The 15288-nt window shown below is 38.7% G+C and overlaps 1 protein-coding gene across 1 annotated transcript in view; it reads left to right on the forward strand.

Annotated features, from left to right (window-relative positions):
- Nucleotides 1-15288, forward strand: part of LOC117929677 (protein MON2 homolog) — a 101040-nt gene that overhangs the window by 69080 nt on the left and 16672 nt on the right. The window contains exons 30-31 of the mRNA XM_034850043.1: nt 7150-7283; nt 7380-7561. Of these exons, the coding sequence (XP_034705934.1) occupies nt 7150-7283; nt 7380-7561 (316 nt within the window). The remainder of the gene's footprint in view (nt 1-7149; nt 7284-7379; nt 7562-15288) is intronic.

Consider the following 15288-nt stretch of genomic DNA (forward strand, 5'->3'; position numbering starts at 1 on the left):
CCCTGCACGTGCCTCTTTTGGGGTCTTTTTGCCTCCGCGAGCCCTCCGATCAGCTTTTCCGACGTCCTCCGGCTATTTTTCCTCAACTCCAATCCCTGCACGTGCCTTGGGAAGTGTTCTTCTACCTTTCCGGTCCATGACGAAATACGGAATGGCATCATCACAAGTATCCAGCGTCACGTCACCAGAATTAGGAGGCAGATCTGAATTCCAAACCTTGGTGGTAGTGATTCCTCTCCTATTCTCATCACAGGACACAAATTAAATGGCCATAACTACTTACAGTGGTCACAATCTGTGTTGCTGTTCATTTGCGGTAAAGGAAAGGATGAGTACCTCACTGGAGAAGCAGTCATGCCAGAAACTACAGAACCGGGTTTCAGGAAGTGGAAGATTGAAAACAGCATGATCATGTCATGGCTTATCAATTCCATGAATAATGACATAGGTGAAATTTCTTGCTGTTTAGGACTGCAAAGGACATATGGGATGCAGCCAAAGAACTTACTCAAGTTCTGAAAATATTTCAGAACTCTTTCAGGTTGAATCAGCCCTACATGACTTCCGCCAAGGAGAGCAGACAGTTACTCAGTATTACAACACACTCACAAGGTATTGGCAGCACCTTGACTTATTCGAGACTCACTCATGGAAATGTCCTGATGATGCAGCAACATACAGGAAAATTGTGGAACAAAAGAGACTGTTCAAGTTTTTCCTAGGACTAAACAGGGAATTGGATGATGTTAGAGGCCGAATCATGGGCATTAAACCCTGTCAAGTCTCAGGGAGGCTTTTTCAGAAGTTAGGCGTGAAGAAAGTAGAAAGAAAGTGATGATGGGATCCAAAGAGCAACCTGCCCAACATTGGATGCCTCTGCCCTTGCGACTCGGTCATTTAATAGTAGTGGTGGAGATCGTCAGAAACGGGATAGGCCTTGGTGTGATTATTGTAAGAAACCAGGCCATTATAAGGAGACTTGCTGGAAGCTTCATGGCAAACGCAGTTGATTGGAAACCAAAGCCACGGTCTGACAGAGATGGCAGAGCACACGTGGCTGCCAACTCTGAGAGCACCTCTGTTCTCGAGCCGAGTCCATTCAACAAAGAGCAGATGGAGATGCTACAGAAACTATTAAGCCAGGTTGGCAGTGGCAGTACTACCGGTGTAGCCTTCACTGCTAATCGAGGAGGAATGAAGTCGTGGATAGTGGACATAGGTGCTTCTGATCACATGACAGGAGATGCTACCATTCTTCAAATTACAAGCCAAGTAATGGTCATTCATCCGTCCATATTGCTGATGGTTCAAAGTCAAAATTGCCGGGACAGGTTCTATAAAACTTACTAAAGACTTGTATCTTGACTCTGTTCTCCATGTTCCAAACTTGGATTGTAATCTTTTGTCCATTAGCAAATTGGCCCGTGATCTCCAATGTGTTACTAAATTTTTATCCAAACTTGTGTGTTTTTCAGGACTTGAAATCGGGGAAGATGATTGGCAGTGCTGAACTGTGTTCCGGGCTCTACCTCCTCTCATGTGGTCAATTCTCAAACCAAGTTTCTCAAGCAAGTTGCGTACAGTCTCAGAGTATGTTAGAGTCTTTCAATTCTGTGTCAAATTCTAAGGTCAATAAAGATAGTGAGATTATAATGTTACACTATCGCCTTGGTCATCCTAGCTTTGTTTACCTTGCAAAATTGTTTCCCAAATTATTTATCAATAAAAATCCAGCATCTTATCACTGTGAAATTTGTCAGTTTGCAAAGCATACTCGAACAGTCTATCCTCAAATCCCATACAAACCTTCGACTGTTTTCTCTCTAGTACATAGTGATGTGTGGGGTCCCTCCCGGATAAAAAATATTTCTGGCACTCGATGGTTTGTGACATTCGTTGATGATCATACACAGGTAACATGGGTTTTCCTTATGAAAGAAAAGTCAGAGGTCGGGCACATTTTTCAAACCTTCCATCTTATGGTTCAAAATCAATTCAATTCCAAAATTCAAGTCCTCAAGTCAGATAATGCAAAGGAATACTTTACTAGTAGTCTCAGTACTTATCTTCAAAATCACGGCATTATCCACATAAGTTCTTGCATTGACACCCCACAACAAAATGGGGTGGCTGAACGCAAGAATAGACATCTCTTGGAGGTTGCCCGGTGCCTTATGTTTTCCTCTAATGTTCCAAACTATTTCTGGGGGGAAGCTATTCTCACAGCTACTTATTTGATTAACCGTATGCCATCCAGAGTGCTTACCTTTCAATCCCCACGTCAACTTTTCTTAAAACAATTTCTCACACCCGTGTAGCCTCTTCTGATTTACCACTCAAAGTATTTGGTTGCACGGCATTCATTCATGTGTATCCTCAAAATCGTAGCAAATTTGCTCCTCGAGCGAATAAGTGCATTTTCCTAGGGTATTCTCCAACCCAAAAAGGGTACAAATGTTATTCTCCAACCAACAAAAGATTTTACACCACCATGGACGTCTCTTTCTTTGAACATGTATTCTTCTATCCCAAATCTCATGTTCAGGGGGAGAGCATGAATGAACATCAAGTTTGGGAGTCTCTTCTTGAGGGTGTACCTTCTTTTCACTCAGAGTCACCAAATCCTTTTCAATTCGCGCCCACTGAGTTGTCCACACCCATACCGTCATCAGTCCAGCCATCTCCTATGACCATCCAGTCTCCCATGCCTATTCAACCTATAGCCCCACAACTTGCTAATGAGAACTTACAAGTTTACATCAGGAGGAGGAAAAGACAGGAATTAGAGCACGGATCACAGTCAACATGTGGCCAATATATTGACTCCAATTCAAGTCTTCCTGAAGAGAACATAGGTGAGGATAGGGCTGGAGAGGTGTTAATTCCCAGCATTGATGATTCTACTCTGCCGATTGCATTGAGGAAGGGTGTTAGGAGATGTACAGATCACCCAATTGGGAATTATGTTACATATGAAGGGCTATCACCATCTTACAGAGCATTTGCTACTTCTCTTGATGATACTCAGGTTCCCAACACAATACAAGAGGCATTAAAAATTTCAGAATGGAAGAAGGCAGTACAAGATGAGATTGATGCACTTGAGAAGAATGGGACGTGGACTATCACAGATTTGCCGGTTGGGAAGAGGCCCGTGGGTGCAAGTGGATTTTCACCATAAAATACAAAGCAGATGGATCAGTCGAGAGATTCAAGGCTCGTTTGGTAGCTAGAGGGTTTACGCAATCCTATGGGATAGACTATCAGGAGACTTTTGCTCCTGTTGCAAAACTGAACACTATCAGGATTCTTCTCTCATTGGCTGTCAATCAAGATTGGTGCTTGCAACAACTGGACATAAAAAATGCGTTTCTAAATGGTGACCTAGAAGAGGAAGTCTACATGGAAATACCACCTGGTTTCGAAGGAAGTATGGCAAAGAATCAGGTTTGCAAACTCCAAAAATCCTTGTACGGCCTTAAACAATCTCCCCGAGCCTGGTTTGATAGATTCACAAAAGCAGTCCTGAAGCTGGGCTACAAACAAGGTCAGGCTGATCATACTCTATTTGTCAAGAAGTCTCATGCCGGGAAAATGGCCATATTGATAGTCTATGTTGATGATATTATTCTATCTGGGAATGATATGGAGGAATTACAGAATTTGAAGAAGTATTTGTCAGAGGAGTTTGAAGTTAAAGACCTTGGAAATTTGAAATATTTCCTTGGTATGGAAGTGGCTAGATCAAGGAAGGGAATTGTAGTCTCTCAAAGAAAATACATACTCGATCTTCTTAAGGAGACCGGTATGCTTGGATGCAAACCAATTGATACTCCTATGGATAGTCAGAAGAAACTTGGTATCGAGAAAGAAAGTACACCGGTAGATAGGGGGAGATATCAGCGGCTCGTCGGGCGCTTGATTTATCTCTCACACACTCGGCCAGATATTGGCTTTGCAGTGAGTGCTGTAAGTCAATTCATGCACAGCCCCACTGAGGAACACATGGAAGCAGTCTACAGGATTCTTAGATATTTAAAAATGACACCAGGGAAAGGTCTATTCTTCAGAAAGACAGAGAACCGTGACACTGAAGTATACTCAGATGCGGATTGGGCAGGAAACATCATTGACAGGCGGTCCACTTCTGGATATTGTTCTTTTGTTTGGGGAAATCTTGTTACCTGGAGGAGTAAGAAGCAATCCGTTGTAGCCAGAAGTAGTGCAGAAGCTGAGTACAGAGCTCTTGCACAGGGAATCTGTGAAGGGATTTGGATAAAAGGGTTCTTAGTGAACTGGGGCAAACGAGTTCATCTCCAATTCTGATGATGTGTGATAATCAGGCAGCTATAAGCATAGCAAAGAACCCCGTGCATCATGACAGGACAAGCACGTTGAGATTGACAGACACTTCATCACAGAGAAGGTGACTAGTGAGACGGTTAGATTGAACTATGTTCCTACCAAGCACCAAACCGCAGACATCCTCACCAAAGCTTTACCTAGGCCTAACTTTGAAGACTTAACTTGCAAGCTGGGATTATATGATATATATTCTCCAGCTTGAGGGGGAGTGTTGAAATTTGGCATTCAAAGTTAGGGTTTTTTTAATTTAGGAAAGTATTTTAGGAATAAAGAAGGAGAGATCATTTAGGATGATTCAGTTTCCTAATTTTAGGAGAGAATCAAGCTAGATTGATTTTTCTTATTCAATCAGTTGTGTATATATATGTGTATGGTGTGTACCTAAAGAATCAATAAAGGAATTCAGAAATTCTTCAAAACATAATTGTGCTTTATTTAATATATCTTCATTAATATAAGAGCTAGTTATCAATGAATTAGGTGAATCCTTATCCACGTATGTATACATGTGTATATGCTCATATATGCACAGAGGCAGGCCAAGGTGATAAGCTTGCATCGTACATGGGGCATATAAAGTTGCATGTCTCCTAAACTTTTATCAAGTCAGCACATCACACTTTAATAGGTTCATGTAAACCTAACTTGGCTTGAGAATTTCATGCTACCACCTCAGATGTTTGAATCTCCAAGGAAATGAAGAAATTCTGTTTAGAAGTTTTAAATTTCTTATGGCAGTTTAAGATAATAAATCCTTCTTCTGTGCAGGTAATGATGATAGTTATTGTGCCCCAAATATTTGGTGTTTTTTAATTACTCTTGATATCTACCAATAGTTTTGATGTTATATCTTTGCTATAGGTTTTCTATTAAATGCTATATCTTTGGTGTACCTTACTTGCAAAAAGCACTTGTGGTTCTGTTGGGTTTTTTCCTAAATTTAACTCTCCTTTCATGCCAGGTTGTGATCTTCTAAAGTTTCTTTTGAGTAGAATTTATGTTTTAACCCCTGATTTAAAACTAAACATGAATCCAAATAGAAGAAGCCGAAAAAAAAAAATGTAGCCAACCCCAAATAGTTAGGGTAAGGTTTTGGTATATGCTTGATTGATCCTTCATATTGCGTTGGAGTTCTACCTGATGTATAGGGTATTGGCCAGTAGCTTTACCCAGTGGGTCAGGATTGTATCCACAGGGAATGCTTGTGAAAAACTTGGAACCAAAATAAATAAATAAATAAATAAAAAACAATGGAAGAATAGATTATAGAGAGAGTTGTTTCTAAAATGATCAATGATATATAGTTGAATTTTGTAGGAGAATAGTAGAAAATTAATGAATAAAAACTAATTTTTATCAACAATGAAAAGTCCTAAGGCTCAGGATCCCATTGATATCCTCACACTAGCCCTTATTTGTACACACTTAGGCCTAATGATTACCTCAACCCAAGTGAAAGATATATTCATTAATCACTTTTAGGTTTCAATTTTGCAAAAGGTGTCTTCTCCGTTTGATACCCAATTTTTCAACATTCTAGATCAATGCGTTTCTCACTCTAACAACAATAGTCACTAATCTCAACACTAGTGCCAAGAATTAGGGATATAAACATGTATTTAGCAAACTGGCTCTTTAGGCACAAGAAGAGAGTTACTTTCTAAATTTTGTGGGCACCAGATGGATCAGATCTGGGCATAATCAATTCTTTATGTTTAGCACTCTTTTAGCCTCGTATTCAGAGTCCCAATGTTACCCTCACCCTGGCCAAAACCTTAACCAAGCATAGAAAGTATTGAAAACATCATAAAAATAATAAAAATAATCCTTAACTCAAGAATTGAATCTTTAAAATTGTGACAATTCATGATTGAGTTTTTGCAGATTGAAGAAAGCACGAGAGAGCCTAGGAATCAAATCTAAGATTCCTAGATCAAAGATAATCAAGTTCTAACACTACTAAGGTAAAGAAAGAAAGAAAACTCTAGGAAATCTTCATAGACGTGCTAAAGGAGAACACCTTGCTACCACTCTTTTTCTCTTCCTTGTGTACCTTGTTCCTCTGTTCAAACTGGTCACAATCCCCTTTCTCAGCCACCAAAAGATGTTTAATATGTCCTTTCCAAACCCTTGGCAGTGGTAAGAAGTTTTGAGCCTTTTTAAGGGTGTTTGGACCTTCTCATCAGTTTAAGCCTGAAACCCCTTTTCAGCAGATTTTTTTTTTTTTTCTGATTTGTGTGATTTTTCCAGTAGGGAAAATGAGCTCAGTTGATGAAAATTGTCAGATCCATTCTTCTATGAGTCTAGAATTTCCAAAATTTATTTCACTCAATTTGGACATCTTTATCCCCCTGAAATAGTTGCAAACTCCAAATTGGTCAAAATCTGGTCTGTAGAGGAGTTATGTAAGCTTCCTCTTATCTTGCTACTTTGTTCTCAGTTCCGAATGTTTTTGCAACCTTCTTGAACTCTCTGAAATTATCCCACCGCTCAAAATTTTCTTTCTAAGTCATCCAGGTTTGAGATCTTGAAGGGAAAACCTACAAAGAATTACATCAAGCTTAAAAACCATGAGAACCACCTGCATAGAAGGACAATGCAAACTTGGCTAATTAAGGACTATGATGTCCACTAAATTGCTTCAAAATGTGAGAAAATATCAATGATAACAAGCAATTTATGGTATTCATCAATGTTTAATTGTTAGTATATATTTGTTTATTTCTTCATGATACCTTTTGATAACCTTTTCCGTTTACATTAGTGTTACTATGATTTATGCAGATGTATAGATGTTACTGGAGCATATAGTGCTCAAAAGACTGAGTTGAATATAAGTTTGACAGCAATAGGCCTTTTATGGACTACAACTGATTTTATTGCAAAGGGGCTTCTCCATGGACCTGCCGAGGAAACAGGTTCAGTTGTTATTTTAAAACTATTATTTTTAGTCAATTGTATCTTCTGTAGAGTCTACAAATAAATTCATCTTTCCGCCCTGCTACAAATTACAGAAATTATGGATATGAGTTCTACTCCTAAACAAATGGATGGTGAAAGAAAGGAAGAGAAGACTCTCAACTTTGCTGATAAATTTGATGACCAATCTCCCTTGATGAATAGAGTTAATCGTGACAGGTTGCTATTCTCTGTCTTCTCATTACTTCAGAAACTTGGGGCTGATGAGAGACCAGAGGTATGATGACTTGTTTATAATGACTGGACTTACTCTGCTTTTTTGTTGCTAGAATTTCAATGAAATGGTCCCATGCTATCTAGTACTGAATATTTGCATGATTGACATTGTAAAAGAGTGCAAGAACATCGACTCTCTATATTTCTTGAAGTTTTTGCATATTTTAGGAATATTTGTCAAGTTTTTAGTTGATTTGGGAGCTTTTGAAAGTTTTCCCAGTAATAAGTTGTTATGAGAATAAAGATCTATTGGAAATTTGGTACCTTGAATATTTTAATTTAGTAACTTGAAATTTTGTGAGGCTTTGCAAGGTGTATAAATAAATATATATTGCTAAGAATCCGGAATCAAATCAGGTCATACAACCTGGACGCGTTTATTATTAAAGATAATAAGTCAAACTTGGTTGAATAGCCTAAAATTCCGGGATTAATTAGGCTGATTTGTTCGTATATTTGGAATATTCTATAGCTGTAAATTATTTGTAGGAATTTTACAGATTTTTTCCCATTTTTTCTTTGTAGTTTTTTGCCTTGATCCTAGGCTTACTTGAGTATATATTTAGTAGCAGCCATGTACACAATTCATTGAGTGAGATTAATAGAATTCTTTTTCATCTTTCCCTCATGGTATCAGAGCCCCTTTTTTAGGTTCTGAAAATTTTTAAGTGGCCCACATTGCTGCTAGAGGACAATGTCCAAAGCTATGTATAAGGGGAAGGAAGTCACTATGGGATAAGTTTCTGGTTCCACAGAAGTCCTACTATTCGGATTACCACTCATAGGCTCCATGGGTAAAATTTTATGTGTCAAGCACAATCAGTAAGGTTCTTCATCAAAGGTCGAGGCAAGATGGGATATTTGAATGGCTCAAAGAAGGCTCCAAGTGCAATTGATCCCAATTATGCTGTATGGGATGTTAAGAATTTCATGGTGATGTCATGGATAGTCAATTCCATGGAGATTTGTATGGGATATTTGAATGGCTCAAAGAAGGCTCCAAGTGCAATTGATCCCAATTATGCTGTATGGGATGTTAAAAATTTCATGGTGATGTTATGGATAGTCAATTCCATGGAGACCGAAATCAGTCAGGGGGTATGTTCTTCTCAACTGCAAAAGAAATATGGGATGTTAATATTGCATTTTTCAAATATGGACAACAACTCAATGTTGTATGATATGAAACATAAGGCTCGTGAAACAAAGCAAGAAGACCAGACAATGATGACTTATCAATGCTATGAATTGCCTCTGGTAGGATGAGGGAGAGGAAACAAACCAACAAGCTCAAACAGTAGAAGATTTTAGGTGGCTAAACAGTAGAAGATTAGACAGCCTACTACATTTGGATCTCCAGTTTTGCAGTAAGAAACAATTGGAGTTTCTCCAAAAATTCATAACCCCTTCTCCATCTACAGGAAATTTAGCTCAAGTGGGTAATTTTCTCTCTACCCTACACAAAAATATCCGGTCCTCAGATCATAGATTTAGGTGCTTCTGATCATATTACAGGTTTGTCAAATCTTTTCTCTACTTATACTCCATATACAGGACATCAAAGATCAAAATAGACTTCTACTTAAGGTTACTAAGGCCTTAAGGTTTCAGTCAGGGGTTCCTATACAATATTGGGTGAAGCCATTTTGCTAGCTTCATATCGTATTAACAAAATGCCATCTTGCACTGTTGCATTTGAGACACCCATGAACATGCTTAAGAAATTCTTCCTTATGGTTAGCCACGTTTTTTTTCCCTTACACTGAAGATTTTTGGTTGTGTTGCTTTTGTTCACAACCATAATCATACCAAAAATAAATTGGATCCCAAAGCCCTTAAATGTATCTTTGAAGGTGCTCACCAAGTCAAAAGGGTTACAAGTGCTTTCATCCAGAACCCCAGAAATTCTGTATAACAACAGATATCAAATTCTTTGAAAAACAACCTTACTAGCCCAAACCTTCTCTTCAAAGGTGGAGTTTTAGACAGGAAGATCGGTTTTGGGAAGTCCTACTGGTTTCTATTTTCCAAATCTTCCCCCTCTTATTTGATCTTCCTTGTTTGGTATTTCAGAATCTGAAAATGAACCAAGAAAACAAGCTGAAATAAAAGTGTATTCGAGAAGGAATAAAGGAGCTAGCAATTCTCCTCACTGCCAAACCCCTTAACAGAACATGGAAAACTTGGACAACACAAATGAGTCCCTAAATTTCCTAAGTTATAAATCTGTTCATGAGTTTTCATCTGATTTGAATATTCCTATTGTTCAAAGAAAAAGTGTTCAGACTTGCATTTAACACCCTATCTCTAATTTTGTTTCCTATAGTCGGCTTAATCCATCCTTTGAAGTCTTTACTGCTAAGTTCCTATAGTCGGCTTAATCCATCCTTTGAAGTCTTTATCGCTAAGCTCTTTAGTGTGAGTATCCCAAATTTTATTTAGGAAGCCTTGAAGGATAAAAAAGGGAGAGAAGCAACTCAAAAAGAAATGAGAGCCCCACATAAAAATGGGACATGAGACTTGGTGGAACCTCCTCCTAGAAAGAAGGTTATATGATGCAAGTGGATATTCATAGTGAAATTCAAAGCAAATGGAACAATTAATTGATACAAGGCTAGACTAGTTGCAAAAGGATTCACACAAACTTACAAGATCAATTATCAAGAAACCTTTGTACTAGTTGCAAAGATGAACATAGTTCAAGTTCTCTTGTCACTTGTTGCCATTCAAGAATGGTCTCCTCTACACTAACTAGATGAAAAGAATGTTTTTCTTCATGGAGATTTAGAGAAAGAAGTATACATGAAATTACCTGTAATGACCTAGTCCTAACTGTGTCAATGTTGTCTGCTGTTGACCCAAGGACCTTCACAGCTTTAAATCGCATTATATGGTTAAGAGTAGCTCATACATATATAGCGTCAAGATATCACAATCACTCCTCGGCTCATGTAGACACAATGTCCTCATTGTGTTCCACAAGATTACAAGGCCAAACAAAGTCCCGTACTAGGGTGTGGGATTGGCTTTGATACCATTTATAACAATCCACTTCCTATCGTGTAGATATTGTTCACTCTGGGCCCAAACATTGTGTTATCTTAATGCTATATATGTATGAGCTCCTTTTAACCTTGTAAACATGTTTTAAAACTGTGAGAGCCCTTTAGGCCCAAAGCAAACAATATTTTCCCAATTGGGAACGAGTCATTATATTGCCACTTGGCTTTAAGGAAGAGTTGAGGAAAAGTTTAGGAAAAGGAAGGTTTGTAGATTGAAAAAAATCTCTCTATGGATTAAAGCAATCAACATGCACTTGGTTTGAAAAATTTACCAAGTCATTCCATGAAAAAAGATATTTCCAAAGTCAAGTTGATCTCACAATGTTTTACAAACATGGAGGATTCCCTTGCTAAAGAATTCAAAATTAAAATTTTGGGAGATTTGAGATACTTCCCAAGCATTGAGGCGGCTAGATCAAAGAAAGGGATCTTCTTGTCACAAAGAAAGTATACTCTAGACCTATTAAAAGAAACTGGAATGCTTTGATGCAAACCAGTGGACACCGTAATTGATGTTAATCACAACGTGGGAACATTGACAAAAAACCCTACCATTTTTTAAACAGAGTGGGCAAGTTAATTTATTTGTCTTGTATTAGACCAGATATTGCCTTTTTATTGGAATTGTTAGTCAATTTATGCATGCACCGAATGAAGAACATATGAATCCAATGGTAAGAATTTTGAGACATCTCAAGAGAGCACCTGGGGAAGGACTTCTATTTTGAAACACCAGCAACTGAGAGGTGAGGGCATACATGAATGCTGACTAAGCGGGTGTATCAATGACAGATGGTCTACTTTTAGGTACTGCACATTTTTTACAGGCAATTTGGTGACATGGAGAAGCAAAAAAACAATTAGTTGTGCATGATCTAATGTAGTAGCTGAGTTTAGATCAATGGCCTGAGGAATTTTTGTACTCCTACGGTTAAAATCTCTCTAAGGAACTAAGATAAAGAATGATAGACCTATGAAGTTGTGCAGCGACAACATGGCTACCATAAGTATAGGTTACAATCTGATGCTACATGATAGAACAAATCACATCGAAGTAGATCAACATTTCATTAAAGGAAAGATAGATAACAAGCTTATTTGTACATCATTCATGTCAACTGGAAAACAGTAAGTGGATGTGCTGACTAAGGGTCTACTGAAGCCGCAATTCTAGGGAATTCCTGGCAAGCTAGGAATGGTCAATGTCTACAAACCAGCTTGAGGGGAGTCCTAAGAATCTGGAATCAAAGCAGGCCATACAGCCAAAAGGAGTTTACTATTAAATATATGAAGTCAAACTTGGTTGAATAGCCTAAAATTCTAGGATTAATTAAGGCTGATTTGTTCCTATATTTAGATTATTCTATGGCTGTAAATTATTTATAAGAATTTGACAGATATTTTCCCATTTTTTCTTCCTAGTTTTTTTTACCTTGATCCTAGCCTTACTCATGGATATATTTAGTAGCAGTCATGTACACAATTCATTGAGTCAGATTAATAGAAATCCTTTGTCATCTTTTCCCTTATATATATATATTAGGGAAATGAGTATGTGTTGAGGAATCTTCAGATATTTGTTTTTGAATTAAAAAAGTAAAAGGGTAGCCTCTTCTTCTTCTTTCTGACTTTACCAAAGAATGAAGTAGATGCTGGATTATGTCACCATCTTAACTGTTTTTCCCTGTTGAAATTGTACCTGGAATTCACACATCCCCATCCCAATCCCTTGCCACTTGAGTGAGGCCTCAAGTATTTATCAGTATCTGGTCAATGAAAGGAGGCTCAAATATATAATAAGTGATGTTGTTTCGATGCGGATCTATTGTTGTTGGTAGTGCTACTGAAATGCCTTAATCATGACCAATTTCATCTCATAACATTCACATACTTGATGCTCTTGGTAGTGGTATTTAAAAGTCACCCATTACAAAGTCTCATTCCAGAACATTCAAGATTTTGGAAGAAAGGCCCTTTGGAACCAAGTGATTAGAGGGAAATATGGGGAGGAAAGAGGTGGGTGGAGCTCTTGTGAGGCTAGGGAGGCTTATGGAGTTGGGTTGTGGAAAGCAATTAGAAAGTTGGGCACCTAGTGACCCCTAGATTTGACTTTGTGGTGGGAGATGGAAGGAAGGTGAGCTTTTGGAAGGATAAGGGGTGTGGAACTACTCCTTTGTGTGAGTCATTCCCCTCTTTATTTGCCTTAGCAACTTCTAAAGAGGCTTGGGTGAATGAAGTTTGGACAGCTTTTAGGGAAAGAGGGGGAAGTTGGAACCCTTGCTTCTCTAGGCCTTTCAATGATTGGAAGATGGAAGAGGTGGAAAGGTTGTTTTGTTGTTTGGGAGGGAAGAAGGTAAATGTGGATGAGGAAGATAGGGTGAGGTGGATGGACTCGAAGAATGCCTTGTTCTCAGTTAAGTCCTTGTATAGAGCCTTGCAGCTGGACTCTCCAGTTTCTTTTCCTTCGAAGATTATATGGAACTCTAGTGTGCGGCCTAAATTAAGTTTCTTTGCATGGGAGGCTTCGTGGGAAAAGTTCCTAACCTTGGACCGAATTCAGAAGAGGGTTAGGCTTTAGCTAATAGATGCTTTTTTTGCCAAACGTTTAAGGAATCTATCGATCACCTCCTTCTCCATTGTGAAAAGACAAGGGAAGTGTGGATGTTGTTCTTTTCATTGTTTGGAGTGTCTTGGGTGTTTCCCTCTTTGGTAAAGGAAACTCTCTTAGGGTGGAGGGGGTCCTTTGTGGGTAAAAAATGTAAGGTTGTGTGGCACGTGTGTCCGTTATGTTTGTTTTGGTCCGTTTGGAAGGCAAGGAATAGAATTGCCTTTGAAGATAGTGTGTTGTCCATCCAAAGGCTGAAAACTTCTTTTGTGTATTTATTGTGGTCGGAGACCAAATTGTTGATAAAAGGTAGTCCTTCGACCTTAATAGATTTTATAGATTGGATGGGTTCTCGGTGAGGGAGAAGGTTTTTTGTTTTCTTGTTGTTTTGGGTTCAGCTATAAGGGGGTGAGTGTCTCTATACTGTACATCTTTGGGTCACTATTTTAGCGCCTCTTCGTAATACAATTCTTTTGCTTATTTTTAAAAAAAAAAACATTCAAGATTTTGGAAGTTTGTGGAGTTGACTGGTTGCTTGATTACTAGTTGGTCAATCTAAGTCTCATGTAGAACTTTATCAAGAGAAGTGATTTACAAAACTTTGGGCTTTTAATTTTATTTTGCTCTTAGCTGGGGTATCTTTGTTGTTGAGAGAGAGAGAAAAAGAAGAAAAACCTTAATTCTCATTCATGTAACTACCATACATGTGACCTATATTAACAAGGAAAGATTATACACTATAAATACATTATATTCAACACTCCCCCTCAAGCTGGAGCATATACGTCATATGCACCAAGTTTGTTACAAATATATTTAATCCTAGGACCTCTGAGAGATTTAGTGAAGATGTCTGCTAGTTGATCATTTGAATTAACAAAACTTGTAGCAACACATCCTGATGCGATCTTCTCTCTAATGAAATGACAGTCAACTTCAATATGCTTGGTCCTTTCATGAAAGACTAGATTGGATGCAATATGTGATGCGGCCTGGTTATCACAGATGAGTTTCATCTATTCATCCTTTCCAAATCTCAACTCTCGAAGAAGATGTCTCAACCATATGAGTTCACATGTTGCCAAAGCCATAGCTCGATACTCGGCTTCAGCGCTAGATCTGGCCACTACATCTTGTTTCTTACTCTTCCAAGATATTAGATTACCTCCAATAAAAACACAGCACCCTAAAGTGGAACATCTATCTGTGGGTGAGCCGGCCCAATCTACATCTGTGTAACCAACAACCTGAGTATGACCTCTGTTCTCATACAACACACCTTGGCCTGGTGTGCTTTTGATATATCGAAGAATGCGGATTACGGCATCCCAATGGCTATCACATGGTGACTGTAGGAATTGACTAACAACACTCACAGGAAAAGAAATGTCTGGACGAGTAATGGTGAGATAGTTCAATTTACCTACGAGCCGTCGATATCTCTCGGGGTCTCCTAAAGGCTCCCCCCGTCCTGGTACAAGTTTGACATTCGGATCCATAGGTGTGTCTACCGGTTTACAGTCTAACATACAGGTTTCTTCCAGGATGTCTAAAGCATACTTCCTTTGGGAAAGGACCACACCATAACTGGATTGAGCTATCTCAATTCCCAAGAAATACTCGAGTTTCCCCAAGTCTTTGGTCTGAAAGTGGGTAAAAAGATGTTGCTTTAGTTTCTGAATACCATCCTAATCACTGCCTGTAATGACAACGTCGTCCACATAAACAACCAGATAAATACACTGCCCCAAGGAGTTATGATGATAGAAAATTGAATGGTCTGCTGTACTGCGAAGCATGCCAAACTCTTGAACAACAGAACTAAAACGGCCAAACCGTGCTCGAGGAGATTGTTTCAAGTCATATAGAGAACGGCGTAACCTGCACACTAAACCAAACTCCCCCTGAGCAACAAAACCAGGAGGTTGCTCCATATAAACTTCCTCGACAAGATCACCATGAAGGAAGACATTTTTAATATCCAACTGATAAAGAGGCCAAGAACACATAGCAGCCATGGAGAAAAGCAGACGGACAGGAGCAATCTTGGCAACAGGGGAG

The sequence above is a fragment of the Vitis riparia genome, chromosome 14, assembly GCF_004353265.1.
Source record: "Vitis riparia cultivar Riparia Gloire de Montpellier isolate 1030 chromosome 14, EGFV_Vit.rip_1.0, whole genome shotgun sequence".
NCBI classification, from domain to species: Eukaryota; Viridiplantae; Streptophyta; class Magnoliopsida; order Vitales; family Vitaceae; genus Vitis; species Vitis riparia.